This window comes from Clavelina lepadiformis, chromosome 3 (genome assembly GCF_947623445.1).
Source record: "Clavelina lepadiformis chromosome 3, kaClaLepa1.1, whole genome shotgun sequence".
Classification (NCBI taxonomy): Eukaryota; Metazoa; Chordata; class Ascidiacea; order Aplousobranchia; family Clavelinidae; genus Clavelina; species Clavelina lepadiformis.
In genome coordinates, this window is record NC_135242.1 from 3,130,550 (window position 1) to 3,147,868 (window position 17,319).

At 35.7% G+C, this 17,319-nt stretch overlaps 2 protein-coding genes across 4 annotated transcripts; both read right to left on the reverse strand.

Annotated features, from left to right (window-relative positions):
- Window positions 1–423: 423 nt before the first annotated feature.
- Window positions 424–7,132, reverse strand: LOC143448680 (uncharacterized). The gene is made up of 15 exons (XM_076948524.1): window positions 6,915–7,132; window positions 6,687–6,769; window positions 6,462–6,579; window positions 6,266–6,361; window positions 5,823–6,188; window positions 5,592–5,704; window positions 4,558–4,697; window positions 4,264–4,375; window positions 3,911–4,033; window positions 3,594–3,760; window positions 3,194–3,322; window positions 2,770–2,892; window positions 2,571–2,653; window positions 2,005–2,165; window positions 424–1,769 (listed from the first exon to the last, which is right to left on the reverse strand). Exons 1-15 carry the CDS (start codon window positions 7,006–7,008, stop codon window positions 1,260–1,262), a joined length of 2,418 nt encoding a protein of 805 aa, XP_076804639.1. The 5' UTR covers window positions 7,009–7,132; the 3' UTR covers window positions 424–1,259.
- Window positions 7,133–8,933: 1,801 nt separating this feature from the next.
- On the reverse strand, window positions 8,934–16,280 carry LOC143450105 (uncharacterized). 3 transcript variants are annotated; one of them, XM_076950515.1, is made up of 13 exons: window positions 16,047–16,280; window positions 14,634–14,772; window positions 14,234–14,298; window positions 13,916–14,046; window positions 13,517–13,653; window positions 13,193–13,416; window positions 12,934–13,021; window positions 12,546–12,613; window positions 12,286–12,444; window positions 11,931–12,108; window positions 11,664–11,824; window positions 11,301–11,465; window positions 8,934–11,173 (listed from the first exon to the last, which is right to left on the reverse strand). In XM_076950515.1, exons 1-13 carry the CDS (start codon window positions 16,058–16,060, stop codon window positions 9,205–9,207), a joined length of 3,498 nt encoding a protein of 1,165 aa, XP_076806630.1. In that variant the 5' UTR covers window positions 16,061–16,280; the 3' UTR covers window positions 8,934–9,204. The 3 variants fall into 3 exon arrangements, with proteins under 3 accessions (XP_076806630.1, XP_076806629.1, XP_076806631.1); XM_076950514.1 differs by having other exon boundaries at window positions 12,283–12,444; XM_076950516.1 differs by having other exon boundaries at window positions 12,283–12,444; window positions 14,634–14,901.
- Between the last annotated feature and the right edge of the window lie 1,039 nt (window positions 16,281–17,319).

Sequence of the window (17,319 nt, forward strand, 5' to 3'; positions counted from 1 at the left end):
TGATAAATGCACAAATAATAGTTCTTGAAGTTATTTTATTCTCTGCTTTTCTGTAAAGGTTTCATAATAACTCATCTTATTGGTTTCCAGGGCATTGCATCCAAGTGTAATTGCTCATTTTAGACTAATGATGATTTGTTTTTAAAATTGCAAGTTTTTAATTGAGTATACAGTATATGTAAATTTTACATTGTGTGCAAGCCCAAGGAAACTTAATTTATTCAGAACATGGAATTCTACTCTGCTGAAGTAATATTGCTTGCTTGTAAAACTGCACCGACCCAGCAGTCGGTGCACTTTGGCATAATTTTCTAAACCTAGTTGTAATTTGCTTTTGCATTGGTCTTAAAACCAATCCTGTTGCCAAAGCAGGAGCAACCCAACATGAGCAGTAACAACTGACATCATAAAATTACAATTGGATCATGAAGTAGAAGGTTTATTGTGATGTTTGAAATTCTACAAATTATATAAATTCAAAGATAAAATGAACAGATGATGGTGTGAGAGATAAATAAAAAATAAGGTGACAAACGTGTAAAAGTGGTCAAAAATGGATTAAACTGAAAACACTGATTACACAAAGCAACAGTGAAATGACGAAAGCATAAACTTACAAAAAATAAGGCAATGCCAAAAAGTAATAAATAAACAGAATGGTCACTGAAATGCAATATATTGTGGTGTGTTAGAAGTTGATTTCAAACTAACCGCGTTAGTCGATGATGGTAATGACATGAAAATTATATCATCATTTAATTAATTAATTAATATAAAAGCATTGATAAAAATTCAACTAACTTGTGAAAGAAATTCATTGTAAGTTTCCATTTTCAACTTTGATGCTACTGTGTGTAATTGCAAGATGGTGTATGATAAAAAGCAGCAAGGTGTTAACAGAAATAATAACTGCACTACTGAAAACGTTTCCAATGATTTTACACAGCTAAACTAGAAATATTAAACTTTATCAAAATTTTGTGCAATGTAAAATAAACGAAACAGTGAATCTCAAATGCAAGAAACGATCGCTCTGATCTAACCTATGAATCATCCTACAGAAATGTCACTTTTGTGTTCAGGGTAAACTCATGAGTTAAGTTTAATTTGTTCATTTAAGCCTGTACCACCACGTCATAAAAAGCAAGTTTTCTCGCGAATTTTCATGGATATTGCAAAATAGCTATGTCTATCTGTTTAATGTTTCCCTGAATGTTATTTGAGGCATGCAAGTGATGTCATGGCTTTTAACGTCTTTTCTAGTCATTTACATAGCAAGGGTTCAAATTAGTAGTTTGTGGTCCACCCACAGTCGTTTCGTCGTAAACAAGTCTTCTAAGAACGCTCTGACGCCGACCTTCAGCGTGAGACGAGGATATTCTCGATTGTGAGTTGCGCGAAGTTAAACGACGAGATTCTGCCAAGCTTAATCTTGCATCTAGTGGACCCATTTGAAGCGAAGCTCTTTCGTTCCCGCTAGTGGCGCTGTTTGAAACGTGGCTCACAAATAATCGTTTATCCTCATCAGCCACGTTGATTTTAGTGTCTCTGAGATCAACATCAACGACGCATCCACGAGATTTTTCTTTCTCAAATTTGCCGCCCAGACGAACAGGAGATTTTGCAAGAGGGGATCCTCCCGAAGATCCAGGATGCCAATATCGTCTCCTCCTTGAAGGGGAAGGACTCTCGTCAACCTCAACAAGTGATCCAGTTGACAGTGTTTTGTGATGTCTGTGTACGGATGGAGATAAAGGTTGGCTCCTCATCTGAAAATACACAAAAAATAACAACAGGCAACTCAAGTTGACTAAATCACTATTTGTACTCGGAAAGTTAAGAATAGCTGATTGAAACTCAATCTTCTTACGGTAATTAAGCAAACTTGGAATACATAGATGCAAATATAGGTGTTGTCATCCTACTGAAATTTTTTTGACCATTTCAACCTATTGAAATGGTCATTACATTTCGTTTATCTAAGATGGTAGTTGTCACCCATACATCTTCTGATGGACTTCCAACAGATTTTTCCTCATCATCCAAGGCAGTCACTTCTGTGTAGTTTGGATGAAGTACGGAATTCGCTGTTCCAATCAACACTCTTCCACTAGACTTTAGTTTTGCTCGTGCCCTCTGAGTAATCCTTCCTCTTCCCACATCCCCTTAACAACATACCAGTCATAAAATGTTAGTTTTTTGCAAAAAAATCAAAAAAAAATTTCTATCTATAATTCGGCTGTGAGTTACAAAGTAGAAGCCATAATGAGCTAGGAATTGTATTGGTGTTTTATGTTCGATTGGTACACGTTAAATTGAAAAACTGTAGAATCATGCCGAATGTGATGTCATTTATGTTGTTATTCGTTCAAAGTGTCATGACACGTGACAGGATAATGGTAAGTTTCACCTACCACTGGCAATAAATTATTCTCAGGTACAACGTATCTACAAATGTCCACACAAATCCAGGCCTGTTGACAAATATTTGTGGTATATACTATGATTTATGAAATAGCAAAACCTCTTTGATTCACAATGTCATTCTCAAAACAATAATATTCAAACACCTGAGTGTTTCGCCTTGAATTGGCGATAAATGGAATTGTTTAGATGAGGCATTGCAACTTTGGTGGCATCACATGCTGAATCTCTGTTAATAAGAAAATAATTGTACTCAGTATGATATGTAATTTAATATATTACAAGCTCGGCAAAATCAGTCAAACACACCCACAGATTGGGTTTACACACCCACAGATTGGTTACCTGTTTGTTTTCGCTTCAGTTTTAACTGATTTCAATCTGATGTGTTTCTTTAAAGGAAGAGAAACACTGACTTGTGTTGAGGCGACAGTTGCATGGGAAGAAACGCCGTCAAGGGATGATGGACTGCAAACAAGTTTTTACAAGTTAGATATGAATTTGATGATTTATAGCACAAGTCACAGTTGCAATCAGTGACTATTTGACAAGTGCCATTATATGATACAATTTGTAAACATAGACAAACTTTTAAACAAGTCATAAATCAACAATGACCTGGCATTAATGTTACCGTTTCACAATTTTTAGCCTCAGACCGAGGAAATTCTTTGCCCGACTTAAACTCATTAATGATGAATGTCTGGGACAAGATTTCCAACGAATGGAATTATGACCATTTGTTCATTGCCTGGCAACTGGAATGTACCTGTAACGACCAGTCTTGTCTATTCCGCTGTCTCTGTCATCTTCACTTGTTAAACAAACTTTACTTCCATTTTTTGATAAATCTGTTGTTTGACTTTTCACATTTGCAAGATTACCATCACTGGCGGATCTAAACAAACAAAGTTTTCTTATTCCACAATCGTAAAAGCGTCATTGTGGGTCAGGCATATTACAAATTGGTCTTTATTTGTCAATTACATAGGTACTTGAATTAGCGAGCAACATAACACACCTTTCTAACTTAAACTGGTTTTTAACTGAATGTTAATTATCAAGCTATATTGTAACCGTCAATCCGTAATACACACAAAACATAACGTATGACAAACTTTACTGAACTCTGATATAAGCACCTATACGTGTGTATTATGCAACAATACCTCACTAACGTATCCCTAATGTCCAGGTTAGACATTTGTATGTGAACACTTGGGTCGCTGATAAAACTGTTGTTTGCTGAACTGTGTTTATCAGAAACGACTAGATCCAGAGGAAATGCTTGTCGTGTGATACCGAGAACATCATGACGCTCTGTGTCGTAACTTTCCTGTGAGGACAAAGATATTACAAATTAAACAGAAAGTTTAAACGGTCGCAGCAAAAGCACACCCACAATAAGGCAAATCAAAACAGTAACAAGTTCAAAAGACATTTTAACAATGGTTGGTGGAAAAACTTAAAAATGCACAAAACAAACCTTCATAATTCTTTTCACGGCATCACTCATTCTTATCTCGAAACTTGCCAAGACAGGATCTGGTGGGTGAGACTTACTCTTACTGCTGATAAGTGGTTTCTTAGGCCGTATGCAAAGACAAATCTTCCAACACAAATCATAAAAACTATTACATAACGAAAAAAAGGTAATAAGAGAAAGAAAATCAACATACAGTGCTTCTGCGATTATCCTTTCCAGTTGGGACCGTTATGTTTTGAAATTTGAGCGGATAAGCAGGAAAACAGGTAACTCAATTCTTATATTTAAGAGATAAAACGATTCTTTTAAGTTTTATGCTCACAGAAATCAAAAGAAAATCAACTTATTGATACCTTAACTGCACTGGATGAAACAGTCTGCTTTGCAATATCTGTATAGTCCAACGAGATGGAGTTCTTGAATTCCATTTTTGCCACCTTTTCTGACCATGTCAAAGCCATAGCGCTGAAAGTATCATAATACTTTAACAAAAGCATTTCAAAACCATAGTAAACTCACGTAAATAAAATAACGTGATTTAATAAACACTCTTGACTGAAAGCTATGAAACAGTAAAGTAGTTGAGTATAGCACAGGATAGCACTGAATTATAGTTGTTACTATTCCATAATAAAGATATTGTTCACCATTGCGTTTCACTTTTTGGTATAATGTGATCACCAGGCTGAAAGCGAATAACTTCTGACTTTCGTTTTAAAGATGGATTAGGTTTGTAGTCATCATCTCGTACTATGGTACTCTTCAGATAGCAATGCATACTTGTGTCCTAAAATGCAATTTATTATTTGATATTTGTACAGAGTAATTAAAGTTAACAAAATAAAGCAAGGGTTGACATTTTAATTTTCCTTAAATTTGTAATACCGTAGCAACATGCTGTGTAGACAAATTTTTCACAAATATTTTTGGATAACTTATCATTAGGGGCATCTATAAGTCACTGATTTAAACCTAAAAAATTGAATTTTTTGGACCAAAAACGAACAATTTATACAGGTACCATTTCAAAACCTAAAAACTTGCTCCAGCTTGCTGGTAAACATTAAAAATGCATTAAAATAGATATTTTTTCAAAGTTTTGTGCATGTTTATCAAAAGTATTAACTTTTTTACGATAAACTACTATACATTATATTTTTTAAATACAAATTATTTTCTTTTGACCAGACACAACATATGTTTCTTGATCAGACATTATCTAATATTATGTGGCTTGAAATTATAGACTTTGCTCACTTACTTTGGCATAAAGGTCAGTTTCTGACCAGATATACTAAATCGAACTTAAATTTAAAAACTCGAGCAGAAAGTTTAAAACTTGAAATTTTTGGACTTAGAAAACTTTGAAAAACAAGCCTTATGTATATACAAGTTGTAACAATATTGAGTTAAAGGCTTATAAGTGTTTCTCCACTTAAATGTTGTTTTGACTTTAATTTTCCTGCTTATTCCAAAAGCAGCCGAATAATAAAATCAATGAAACAGCAGATACCAAGGTTGACGTGAGTGACATGTTTATTAAACTATAAGTTGGTATAAAAATAAAATATAAATTGTGAAGCATTCTGTAAATTTACTTTAAACTTGCTCTGGGAAAATATTTGGGTTTGACTTTGCCAAAATCTCAACAAAACAGAAATTTTATGGGTAAAAATGTTACCTTAGGCAACTTGGAAGGTGCAACTAGTGAAATAAGAATGACTTCCCAAATACGAATCTTAAACTCTTGCTTTTTGCAGTTGTACTGAAATGATAGCACAAACTGTCCAGCGCCTGTAGAAGTAATTAATATTTCATTGCAAATTGAAAAGACACACAGTGCAATAGAGTCAGAACGTCTACAGTTATCATATCAACAAATCAACAACAGCGCAAACAGAAGCATACTCACTATCATCAGCAGCGGAGCACCCCGAAGAACTTAGTGATACCATACTCCCATACGAGCTTGCTTGTGATCTGGCTGGAGAGGATGGAAGCTTTAACGAGTTCATGTCAATGTTATCCCATGCTTCCCTGGAGGAGTAAGAATGCTTTGGACTTGGTGAGAATGTTCCACTGTCTACGCTCCCTGGTGAGGATAAAACGTCATCAGAATTGAAGCTGGACACCGACTGCAATGACCTTCGGCAATTTTTTCTCGTAGATGTCATAATGGGTTCATTGTTTATCACAATCGACTTCTCACTTCTTTCATTTAATTTTTTCTTACTCAACTTCAAAATGGAAACTGGTTTCTTTGCTGAAGTATCGACGTCTAAAAATTTCAAAATATCATTATTCAGCCCGGAGATGTTTCTCTGTCAACATTGAATCTTCTGTTTATCAACTCACTGTAACCATATTCATTCAGCACAGCTTTGCAATCTTCACTTGCGACAAGGTCAAGTGTGGATTCACCTTTGCCATTCCGAATGCTTGCATCACCACCTAGAGAAAAATTAATTAAAAGTTGTTGTTAAACCCTAGTAGTAGTATCTGTGTTCATTCCACATCACTGGATGAGACAATGTTAGGAAATGACTGATACCTCTTTCAAGGAGAAGACGTAAACAATCAGAGTGGTTTTCAGAAGCTGCATAATGCAAAGCTGTGCTGGAATTTAACTTGTCATGCTTGTTAGGGTCTGCACCATACTCAAGCAGCAGCTGATTGCAAATAAAATTAGTTACTTGTTAAAAAAAGACTTGATAAAAATAGCAGGTAAGTGGCTGGAAACTTGCTAGCTTGGTTACTTTTTTTTGAATACATTTACCTGTAAAATTTCATAATCACCATTGGATGATGCTTCATGTAATGCACTCCATTCAAATAAGCCAATAACATCTGGATGACAGCCTTTTGAAATAAACGAAAGTTAACTAAAAAAATTAACTAAGAGTAGAAAAAAATTCATAAACATAATTATGCTTTAAAAGCAAACCTTAAATAGAAAACAATGAACTTAATTAAACAAGGAAAAAAGTTGCAGAAAAATGCATGCCTTCGTTTAAAGCATGTTTAGCGCCATCAAAGTCTCCAAGACGAACTGCATTGTGAAGATCGTTGTCACCATCTTCTGCTGTATTTTCAAGCATTCTTAAAATCTATTTCAGTCATGCTCATTCAATTTAGGCAGAATAAGTCAGTATCCATACCGGTATCAGGCTTACTGTACTGTTTAATTATGACATAAACTTGACTGCAGAATTAAATAACAGAAATATTAGTTTTTATTGAGATAGGCTAACTTCTCTTGAAAATAGCCGCTCATCTAATTAGAAAAAACAATCTCCTGATTTCGCTGTGTTTAGCACCCACTGTAATGTAAATATCTGGGTAGTAAAGCAAATAAAAGACTTCCTGCTTAAAAGTCTACAATATAAAAGTTATGCCAGTATGCCAACAAACGTAATTTGGTAAAAAGAGAGAGAGAGAGTTTATTTCAACATTTAAAAAAACCAAAAAGGATCATAATATAATTCTAACATAATTGATTGGTGTGGGGCAGCATCTGCCCTAGATTCTATTGCAAAGAAAAGTAATTAAAACGGATAGAAAAAAAGTGAAACTCAATTAATTAAAACAACACTGCAAAACAAAAACAGAGTCACATCACAGAACCAACAGCAGAACATTTTTTAAACCAAATCAAAAATCAATAACAATATGATGTAAAAGAAATCAGCAACCACACATCCATCACCCTATTCCACAATTATCTGAACAGCACTTCCCTTGCACAAGTTCACTTCTCAATTGATACGAGAAATATATTGAAAAGATAATGAAAAGGTAATGAACTACTGTTAAGAATAATTATATCTTCTCTTGTCCTGTAAAAATACGAGCCATAAATGCAAGACTACGGCATGTATTGGACATCTACCATAAAGAATCCTCCTCTCCGCTATAGGCTAATCTAATGAAAAAGTAACTTGACAAAGAACAAATTAAGTTTAAATATACTATGGTTACCACCAGGTATAACAATCATCAAACATAAGGCACTACGGGTGAATACTCAACGTAAGTTTAAGTTACGTCGAACTAATAAAGAAGAATGGCGTCATACATAATAGCATTGACGTCCGCCCCAGGCAAACAAAGGCTAGTAAAACTTATCTTTTCGTTAGTTTAGGACGTCATTGTTTGATCAGTCGCTAAAACATTGTCTTTTGTGCCAACAAACACGCACTCATCTGTAACCGCGAACAAATACCGCAAAAACTTTCAAGAAATGTCATGAATCATGTACCCGCTGAGTTTTATTTACACTTAAGATGGCGGACGTCCAAGTAACAACGCTCATAGAAATCAGTGAAGTGTTTTTAAAAATGTTTGCAAACAATTGGCTTTAGCGTTAGTGGAATTGTTTTAACAGTTCTAAAAAAACTTTTAGTTCCTATTGTTTCAAATTAGTTTGCAAAATTAAATCCTACTTAAGAAGCGTCCTTTCTAAATCGAACTCTCTTTAACAAGTTACGGCCATTATCACAAACTCTTGAATGGGTTTTAAAGTACTTCGACACATTTTATTATGATTCAGGTCAAAAGCAAATATGTCAACCATTTTACAGATAGCTAAGCACAAGTTTTAAAGTTATCAAGTGCTACACTAAAAGCACTTGAACAGGTTGCTAAGTTTTTTCTTATTTTACGATACTGTCGAAACGTCACAGTAATATGAAGTGCTTTTCATGGTCAATGATCATGGCTTGTCTTCTGCTACAATCGCCCCATGTAGTCTTCTGCGCTTTCAGGTGTCGATAATTGATAATTAGTCAAGCAATCTAAAGTTTTGATAATAAGTAAAATAATGCATTTCTAAATGTATTCTAGAATTTCATATTTTTTCCTACTAAGTTATTTTGAAAGCACTCTTCGAAAATATAGCCTAACAATCAAATCGCAGTCAAACAATTTATAACTTAATTTTGCACAAGTGGCTTACCGGACCGTCACTGTATGAGTTTGTTCGGAACCGACGTTCTTGATCACAGATGGAAACCACTAATACGCAGGTCGTACACATTTAGCTTTATTTTACAAAAAATACAAAACTTACAAAAGAAAATTTTAATTGAAAATGAAAATTAAGACAAACTGAATAAACAAATGGTGATTTCTAGGCTTTGCTGTTTATCCTTTGTACTTTAGTAACGAGGACATAAGTTGTGACTCGATCAGAGAAACAAGGCTTGAAAGTGAAAACCCAAGTGGAAGGCAAGCGAAGTAATGACATAAAATCACGAGCAATTTAACAAAACAAACTTTCAAAGATATATGGCAAATTACAAAAATCCAATAGACTTTCCTGAACGTTTCTTTTTAGCAGAACCTTGGCTAAGAGTTTGCGATCTCAGCGGTGAAGAGAACGGACTGGTAAAGGTTGTATTAAGTCCACCCAAAACACTGTATGGTGAATAGCTGAGTGAGTTTGCATTTAAATTTAATTTCACTTGAGGTTCCACTTTTGTAAAAATGTGGTTTCCTCTGCTAGTACCATTATTATTATTCTGAGAAGAAAGTTCTCTTATCATAGGTATCCTTTCTTCTCGAAATGAATTCTTTGCAGCACTGTCTTCTTCTGGAAGTCGTTCTACGATGGTTTTTATGTCCCGTTGATCTTCCATTCTACTGATTTTCCTCTTGTGCATTTTCTTGTGTTTCTTTCGTTTTTTACTTGGCTTTATACTTTGAGGAAAAGGTTCTATGATGCTGTCCATGGTGGTATAACTACTCATACTATATGTATCAGATTCATATCTCAAATTTTCCTGCTTTGGTAATGAAAGTTTTGCTGGTGACAACTGCACGTTGTGTTGTTCCGATGAATCACAAATTGCAACTTGCTGGCAGTCAGGTGCAGTGGTTTCAAAAGTGTTTTGGTTTGCAACCAGTTGCCCTGAAGTGCCTCTTTGTTGCAGAAATGATGGCGTGTTTATATGTACGACGTTAGAATTGTAATCAACTGCAAATGATTCAGGAACCTCTGTGGTTATTTCCGTATTCTGCTTAACATTCTCACAGATATCTGATAAGATGCTACTCGTATCATCACCAACTTCACCCGCTGCTGGTCTGTCTCTGCACAAATCAAACACAGCCTTTTCACTTGCTTCTTTATCCTTCTGCAAAACTTCTAGAAATTCCTGCTTGAATGTTTCCCACAACTCTTCATATGGTCGCTCCCAAGTGGATACCAGCACGCGACCTAGACCAGTTTTTGTTGGTGTAGGATTTATAAGCTCGAGTTGGTCAAAAGATGGTCTTCCATAAGCAGGAAATTGGCCTTCACCATCACCAAATTCTTCCATATAATCGTCACACACAGCAGCAGTGAAAGGACGAGGAACAGAGCTATTTTGATTTTGGAAAAAAGCGTTTGTCATTGCAACGTCATTTCCACATCGCATGCATTTTCTGTTTCCACCACCATCTTCGGAGTGGATGTTCATGAGGTCGTTCGTTGTTAAAAAATCAGCTTCATCATCAGAACTTGTAAAGCTTTTTTCAGGATTAAGCAGGTCTTCCGTGTTGCCATCACACGATGTTTGATTTTCACAAACTGGGCAATCCTTTGCGGCTTTTATTGTTTTGCATTGCAGCGTCAAGTCTGTTGCAAGACGGGTCGCAGAAAACTTAAAAGTGGGTAAAAAGGTCCGAGTACAACGCAAGTTCATGGGATCTTCTTCATCAACTGCTTTTTGATAGTCACTTGCTACAGTCTCGGCCCATTCTACACACGATTCTTCTGCAGCTTTGGCTTTAGAGTTCGAACACTTTGTAGCGTTACGTCCCTCAAATTCTTCGTTTGAAACAACATTCTTAACACTGTACACATCGGAACAGGATTTCAGGTGAAAAGTTTGGTACAACAAGTCACCGCATTCAGACATTTGCATTGCAAGTATTTCTGGATCGTTGTATGGGGTCTTATAAGAGACTCCGGCGATTCCAGTCACAGGATAGCTTAACCTCCTGATAACATGACCACGATTACGAAAGGGATGCCCCGACAATGCTCTTCTGACATCTCGAAATGATCCGATGGCCATGTGCCTACATACAGACTCCGGTGGACCCAGTTTCATCCCTCCTGCGCTGGAAAATACTGGATTGGCTCGATGATACTTTGTCATGTATTGGTATGCGTGGACTTCCTGGCCAGTTTGGTTTGCAGCGACAACCATCGTGTGGTTTGCGCTTGTCTCATTCTCAAGGGGAAAGCCAATGGATGTAAGTTGTTGACAAGGAAACCTAAAAATTAGGTTTTAAAATAAAAAAGCAGATAGTTTAGAAATACAACTGGTCTTGGCCCATTGATTTGTTCAAACAACATTGAGCAACTAAATTTTGTAAAACAATCCACAACAATACAAATTACTTCATGTTCGTCCCCCACTTAAGCAGAGGAGTTTTGCTAAATCTCTGATCCATGAGCAACAAGTTAGTACTTGTTGAAGCAAGATGCTGGAATTCATTTGATTGGGAAAAATTGACACCACTCAAAATTGTCATCACCATCTCATCATCCGGCAAATACAGAATTCTGCAACAAACAAGCGAAGAGTTTCACAAGTAGTATCACCACAACCAAGTTACAGTGTTACACTATTCGCTACTAAAAACCTAACTTGTTTATGAAGTTCTACAGCCTCGTAAATTTTACTGAAAACACTTTTAATCACAAATAGTTCAATGACATCACAATGATTTATTGTATAAAGCCATTGCTTTCGATAGTTACCTTGATTTGCTAAATTTTCCCCTCATGTCAAAGACGCTGACACTTTTACGATTCGCAATTAAAACTTGTCGAGGGTGTGAGGCAAACTCAACTTGAGACCAGTTGTCAGAACTCTGATCCAGACCCACTATGTCAAACGACTCAACTCCATTTATTTCTTTCTACAGAGCAATATAACCAGGCTTGGTGGAAAATGCGTCAGCACTTGTGCATGCAAATCACCAGCTTTTATGGCAAAAACAATAAATTAACATCTATCATTCAAACCTGCTGTGAAAGGTTTACAGAAGAGCTAGCACCAGCCTTCCACAGACAGAGCTTTCTACTATCAACGGTGAATGTACATTCACCATCAATATATGGGCTTAGAGACATGCTGGCAATATTAGACGGACTATGTACGACACCCAAGACATTTAGACAGTCTGAAGAAGCATAGGATAAACTGAAACACAGAAAATAATTTCTCATAAGTAACAACTGTAGGGTGCAAACATTTTAATATATGCTGTGTAGCCTAGAAGTCACAAAGGGAACAGTACAGAAATACTAAATTATTAGCTGTTGACAATGCCAAAGCTATACATAGTACGTAATGATATTATCTTTAAACACACACTACTTGGACAGTTTCTTTTCTTCAACTTTGTACTCAACATCGGCACTATTCATCATTCCAAGCAGAACATGATTCTGCGATCTGGCTCCAATAAAATATCTGCCGCCGTCGTGCAGGCTGCTTGTTATACTCGTCTGAAGAGCGCGGTTCTTTAGCATCAACCTGTTGAGTGAACATATGACAGTTTTGAAGGCCTTTCTCTGACATGCCATTTTATCTTATAAGGGCATAAAGTAAAAGTGTAAGTTATGCAGAGATATGACCTGTAATCTGATCCGAGAGAAAGTTGAGGAGAAGAAACAATGCCTTTCCTACCATCAAAATCGTCTGTCTATGGTTGGTAAAAATATTATGTAAATTCAAGGAAATGTAAAAAGTTGCGGTACAGAGTTTTTTCCAATTTTAAATAATTCTTTTGTTCAAGCAATTTTTGTACACTTACTGCACTAAAACCACATAGAAAACATCTAAGGCTTAAAACAATACCACTAAAATATACAGGTTCATTTGGTTCAAACGACTGCGTATGGTGATTGGTCTATTGATGGATTTAGGATGGTGGGGGGGCTACTAAAGTGAACTGTGTGGTGACCAGTTCAAACCTGTGTATGTAAGTGGCACCTGCTTTTATGTAAGTAAATTTTTACCAACATTGGCATTTATTGACATGAGCTGAAGACTAAGCTCACTCATCGCTTGACCTTGTGCACTTGCTATGACTCCATAATGAAAATTGTGACTAAAAAAATAGGTAAAATTAAATAAGTTGAAAAAGTTAAGTTAAGTTAAGTTGAAAACATAAATAACATGATGTTCATGCAATTTATCACATCTCATTTTTAAATAAATAAATTCTTATATCACAAAGCAGTTAAATAAAAATGATAAAAAAATAAATCTAACGTAATACCACTGTCCTATGTGCTTGTAACTGAGGCTTCCCCCTGTGTAAGAAGTATTGTGGGTGATATTTTTGGTTTGAAATTCAATTTCCTCTCGAAGAAGATCATTTAGAAGAGAGTGAGGAACATCAAACATGTAAGGATCTACAGACTTGGGAAATCTCACATCTTGGCAGATACGACTTCTTGGAAAAAATTTTGATGGAAAAATTTCACAGTTTATTTCTGCTTCCTGTGACAAACAAAATGATGTCATGTTTGCATTAGTAGACAAAAAATATTAATCAATAAATCAAAGTGACCATCGATACGAATGCTTTAAGAATACTTACAGCCCCTGGAACAATATGTTTCTTATAGGTTTGAAATGGAAAATACTCTGAAAGCAATTCCAAAAATGTTCCCTGCGCTACATCAGGATGATCAAGGGTCAAGTTATGTATCTGCTCATCAATTTTTGCGAGATGAACTATTGCATAAAACAATATTGTGTCCTATTAAAACTACATGAAGAAAATTTTCCCACCTTTAGAATTATGATACCAAGTTCAATAACAAAATTTTTTAATAACACTATTTAATTGATATATTTGGCAAAAATGTTTATTTTTAGCAGACTAAATAAACAAAAACTGATAACAATCATTCCTCGTAATTGCCTACAAAACTGTTTAGTTTTACTCTGTCAGGATATTTTTAGCAAGTCTTCCTAGATAATTTATTATTTTTACCCTTTCTCATTTTTCGTTTGTAATGTGTGTTCCGGATTTGGAAAAAATCTCTGTATGTTGGTTGATACAATAGTTTGTTGATAAGAGAAGGTTTTCCAAGTAGTAAAGCCGGTTGCTTCTCCACAAGCATCCTGTTTGTGATGTGTTCGCGTTAAAAGTTACAAGTGTTTTCATGACTTCACTTGATTGTTATATACTAAAGTTTACACAAGAGAGTTTACCTTTATACATATTACAGCCTAGTTATTTAGCATTTAAATTGATACTTTCTAACAAAGTTTTCTGTAAACGCATAGGCCTTATGCAACAAAAATTTACATGGATCCTTGTCTCAGCAAAGGTTTGTGCTTTTTAGCAGAGCAATCAAATATCTTCAGCGGTTCCTTAAAACAAAAGTACATATAGTTCATATTCTTCATTCTGGCTGAATTACCACATAAAACAAAAATTATTCATCAAATCACGGCATTTTTCTCACATAAATGATGATCAACTTAACCTAAACTAACATCAGCTAATCACTTCAATTTAACCTGAAATTATTACCGAAATTAACTCAATCATTAATAAAAATGTTTTAACCGTATGTTTAACGAAGTGATGAATATGTAACATGTGCTTGACAATGCAATCCGCTGGTGAAATAGTCATTTTGTAAAAAAAAACAAGGGCCATCCCAAATAAGTGACATTTTTTCCAACTGAATTGAAGAACTTACATTATACTCCACGTTTACTGCCTCCAAGCATCCATATTCTGCAAACACATGTTGGTGATCTTTAGGTGTTCCTCGACTAACACCAGGGTAACAAAACTCATAGAACTCCGAATTGCTTGCTTCCGCCATTAGGAGAGGCCTAGATTACAGTCACATTATAGCAGGATTATATGCTTCTTATATTTCAGTTTGGAATGGTTAAATGAATTTCTGACTGAAGCAGACATCACAAGCTACGTCATATCTTTTTTGGCCAAATCTGTATGATCTAAAAAGAAATATTAAGCTATTTAAAATATGGAGATGCTATTTAACAAAGCGTCAAAAACCAAATAAAAAAGTTTATCCATCGAAACTTAAACAATGGCTCAGCTCAATAACTGAGGGCTCAAGCAATGAGGAATCATTGCTAAGTTTAAGTCTTGCAAAGACATAGTCCGACCAAAGGTTGTCATTCTGTTACTTGGACTGCAGAGTATAGCAATTTTCGCTAAGATCTCGGGGATGCGAAAGCGAAATTCTGGTGTGCAAGTAAGCAGTTGATATGCACCGCAACACGTGGCCCAACCAAGCATGTCAAGCATTTGTGGTAGGCCGAAATGCAGAGTACGGCAGTTTTCAGAAAGATCTAGGGTGTGTCAAACAACCAAAAATGACAAGTGCATATGCGTAAAAATGGGGTCTAGTGCAGAAGTGCACAACCACAGAAAACATTTGTATACTAGACCACAGCTACTCAAATTTTGACGTCATTTAGTTGTGCACTTCTGCACTAGATCCAAAAATGATTGGACGCAATACAAGCAATGTTCCCTCTAATTCTTCACGAGTCTGAGCAAACATACTAACTCCCTGAGCGGTCCCTTGGACCACTGTGAGCAACATCAGACGTGCGCACTGTGGCCATTATTATGCGTTTATTTTGTTTTCAATTCAGGTTGGATTTTTTTCTTGAGCGCAGCACAGATTTTCTGTGCGCGCAGACCGTGTCAGCAGTGCACATTTGCGCACGCGCGCAGCTTAGAGGGAACATTGAATACAAGCGTCTGTTTGTGTGATATTTTCGTCTTAAATTCGTTAAGCTTAGAAACTCTTTTGTGGGTTTGGTGACCATGCTAACCTCATAGCACAATTCTTTTATTGCTATTTCGCCTGTTTCATGACCTTGCGCTTTGCCACATTTCCCTAATTAATTGTTCATGAGCATGTGTTTTATCATGCTACAACTACAATGGTTAGCATCCTAACTTTTGCTAGGCACAGTTAATGGCAAACAATAAACAATACAATACAAGCGTGCACTAAGGTGAACAATTACCGTAATGTACACAGTTTGAATTATTCAATCTTTAAATCAGTAAAAAATTAAGTGCACAGAAGTTTTTATAAGTCATTAACCTCAGAATAACGCACCTTAAGTTTGCCATTGAAGCTCATGAAAACTGATCAAAAAACAGCATTGATTGCGCTTATGCCGAATCGAGAAACTCTGACAGTCTGACTGGTAAGCAAGCTGCGGCCTTCTTTAACTGAGAACGGTGAAAACTGTGATGTTTCCTTTTTCTTAAAGAGAAATCGCTCTTCTCCCGGCGTGCAATACCGTTTCGGCCAAAACATCTTGCGTGTGCTGCTATGCCACAACTCTGCAGTCTGTAGAGTATTGCCGTACTATACCACACAGAAGCATGTTGATAAAGATTAGGTTGGGTTAAGTCCCTAAAAAGAATTACAATCAAAAAAATGAAAGAAATAAACAAAATTATTTTTTCAAAATCTTTTTTTAAATTATTAAATACATTAGCACAAGGTATTCCACTTAAACGTATTTAACCATATTATACAGTTGCTAATAAATAAAAAACAAAACAAGCTAGTTGGTTAGCAATATTCAAATATATGTGATGCTCTATCGGCAAGCGAGGGGTTACTAATATATCAAACAAAAATCGTTATTCTGAACTAATTTTCCATGACAAGAGTTTGCATTACTATTTAAATGACATCACAATTTTGAATCTAAAAATTAAAAATAACCATCAAAGTTAAATTGTGTCATTGTTTTGGCTTGTATCCAGAAATCCTTTCTCAAAGTCACCTTACGCTTAGAGTGATTAAGATTTAGTTGGTTTACGTCCAGTGTTTGCATTAAATCTGGTCTTAGATTAACTCCACAGAAAACGGCCTTAATTTACACTTTGCCATGCCAGTTTTTTGATAAAAATTGGAAGATCAAGTAATATCTTATTGATATCAACGATTGGTAAGAAAGGTATAATATTGTTTTAATGTAGTAAAAATATGCTTTAAAACCTTGGCATAGCCCCCTTCATTTTATTGCAATGCATTATTTAAATTTAAATTTTAGAAATAGTTGAGAATCATATAATCCGTAGAATTGAATCATGCCCAACCAAGCAATGCGAGACGACCAATGAACATTCTTTTGTTCGTTGCGTCACTGGCCAGCTGACTGTGTTGTTGTGGTTGTTGAGGGACGAAGTTGAAAGGCAGGGTTGCAGATCGCTCATTGTTTATACTTTTACATGAGGAAAATATCTCCCTTTCACTTGACTTAACATTTTTAAAACGTAGTCAAGTTGTGATATAGGCTACAGTTTGTGATTTAACTGGCTATTCCGCATTCTATATAAACAAAAAGGCTAAACTGTCGGCTCGTTCGAGCGCT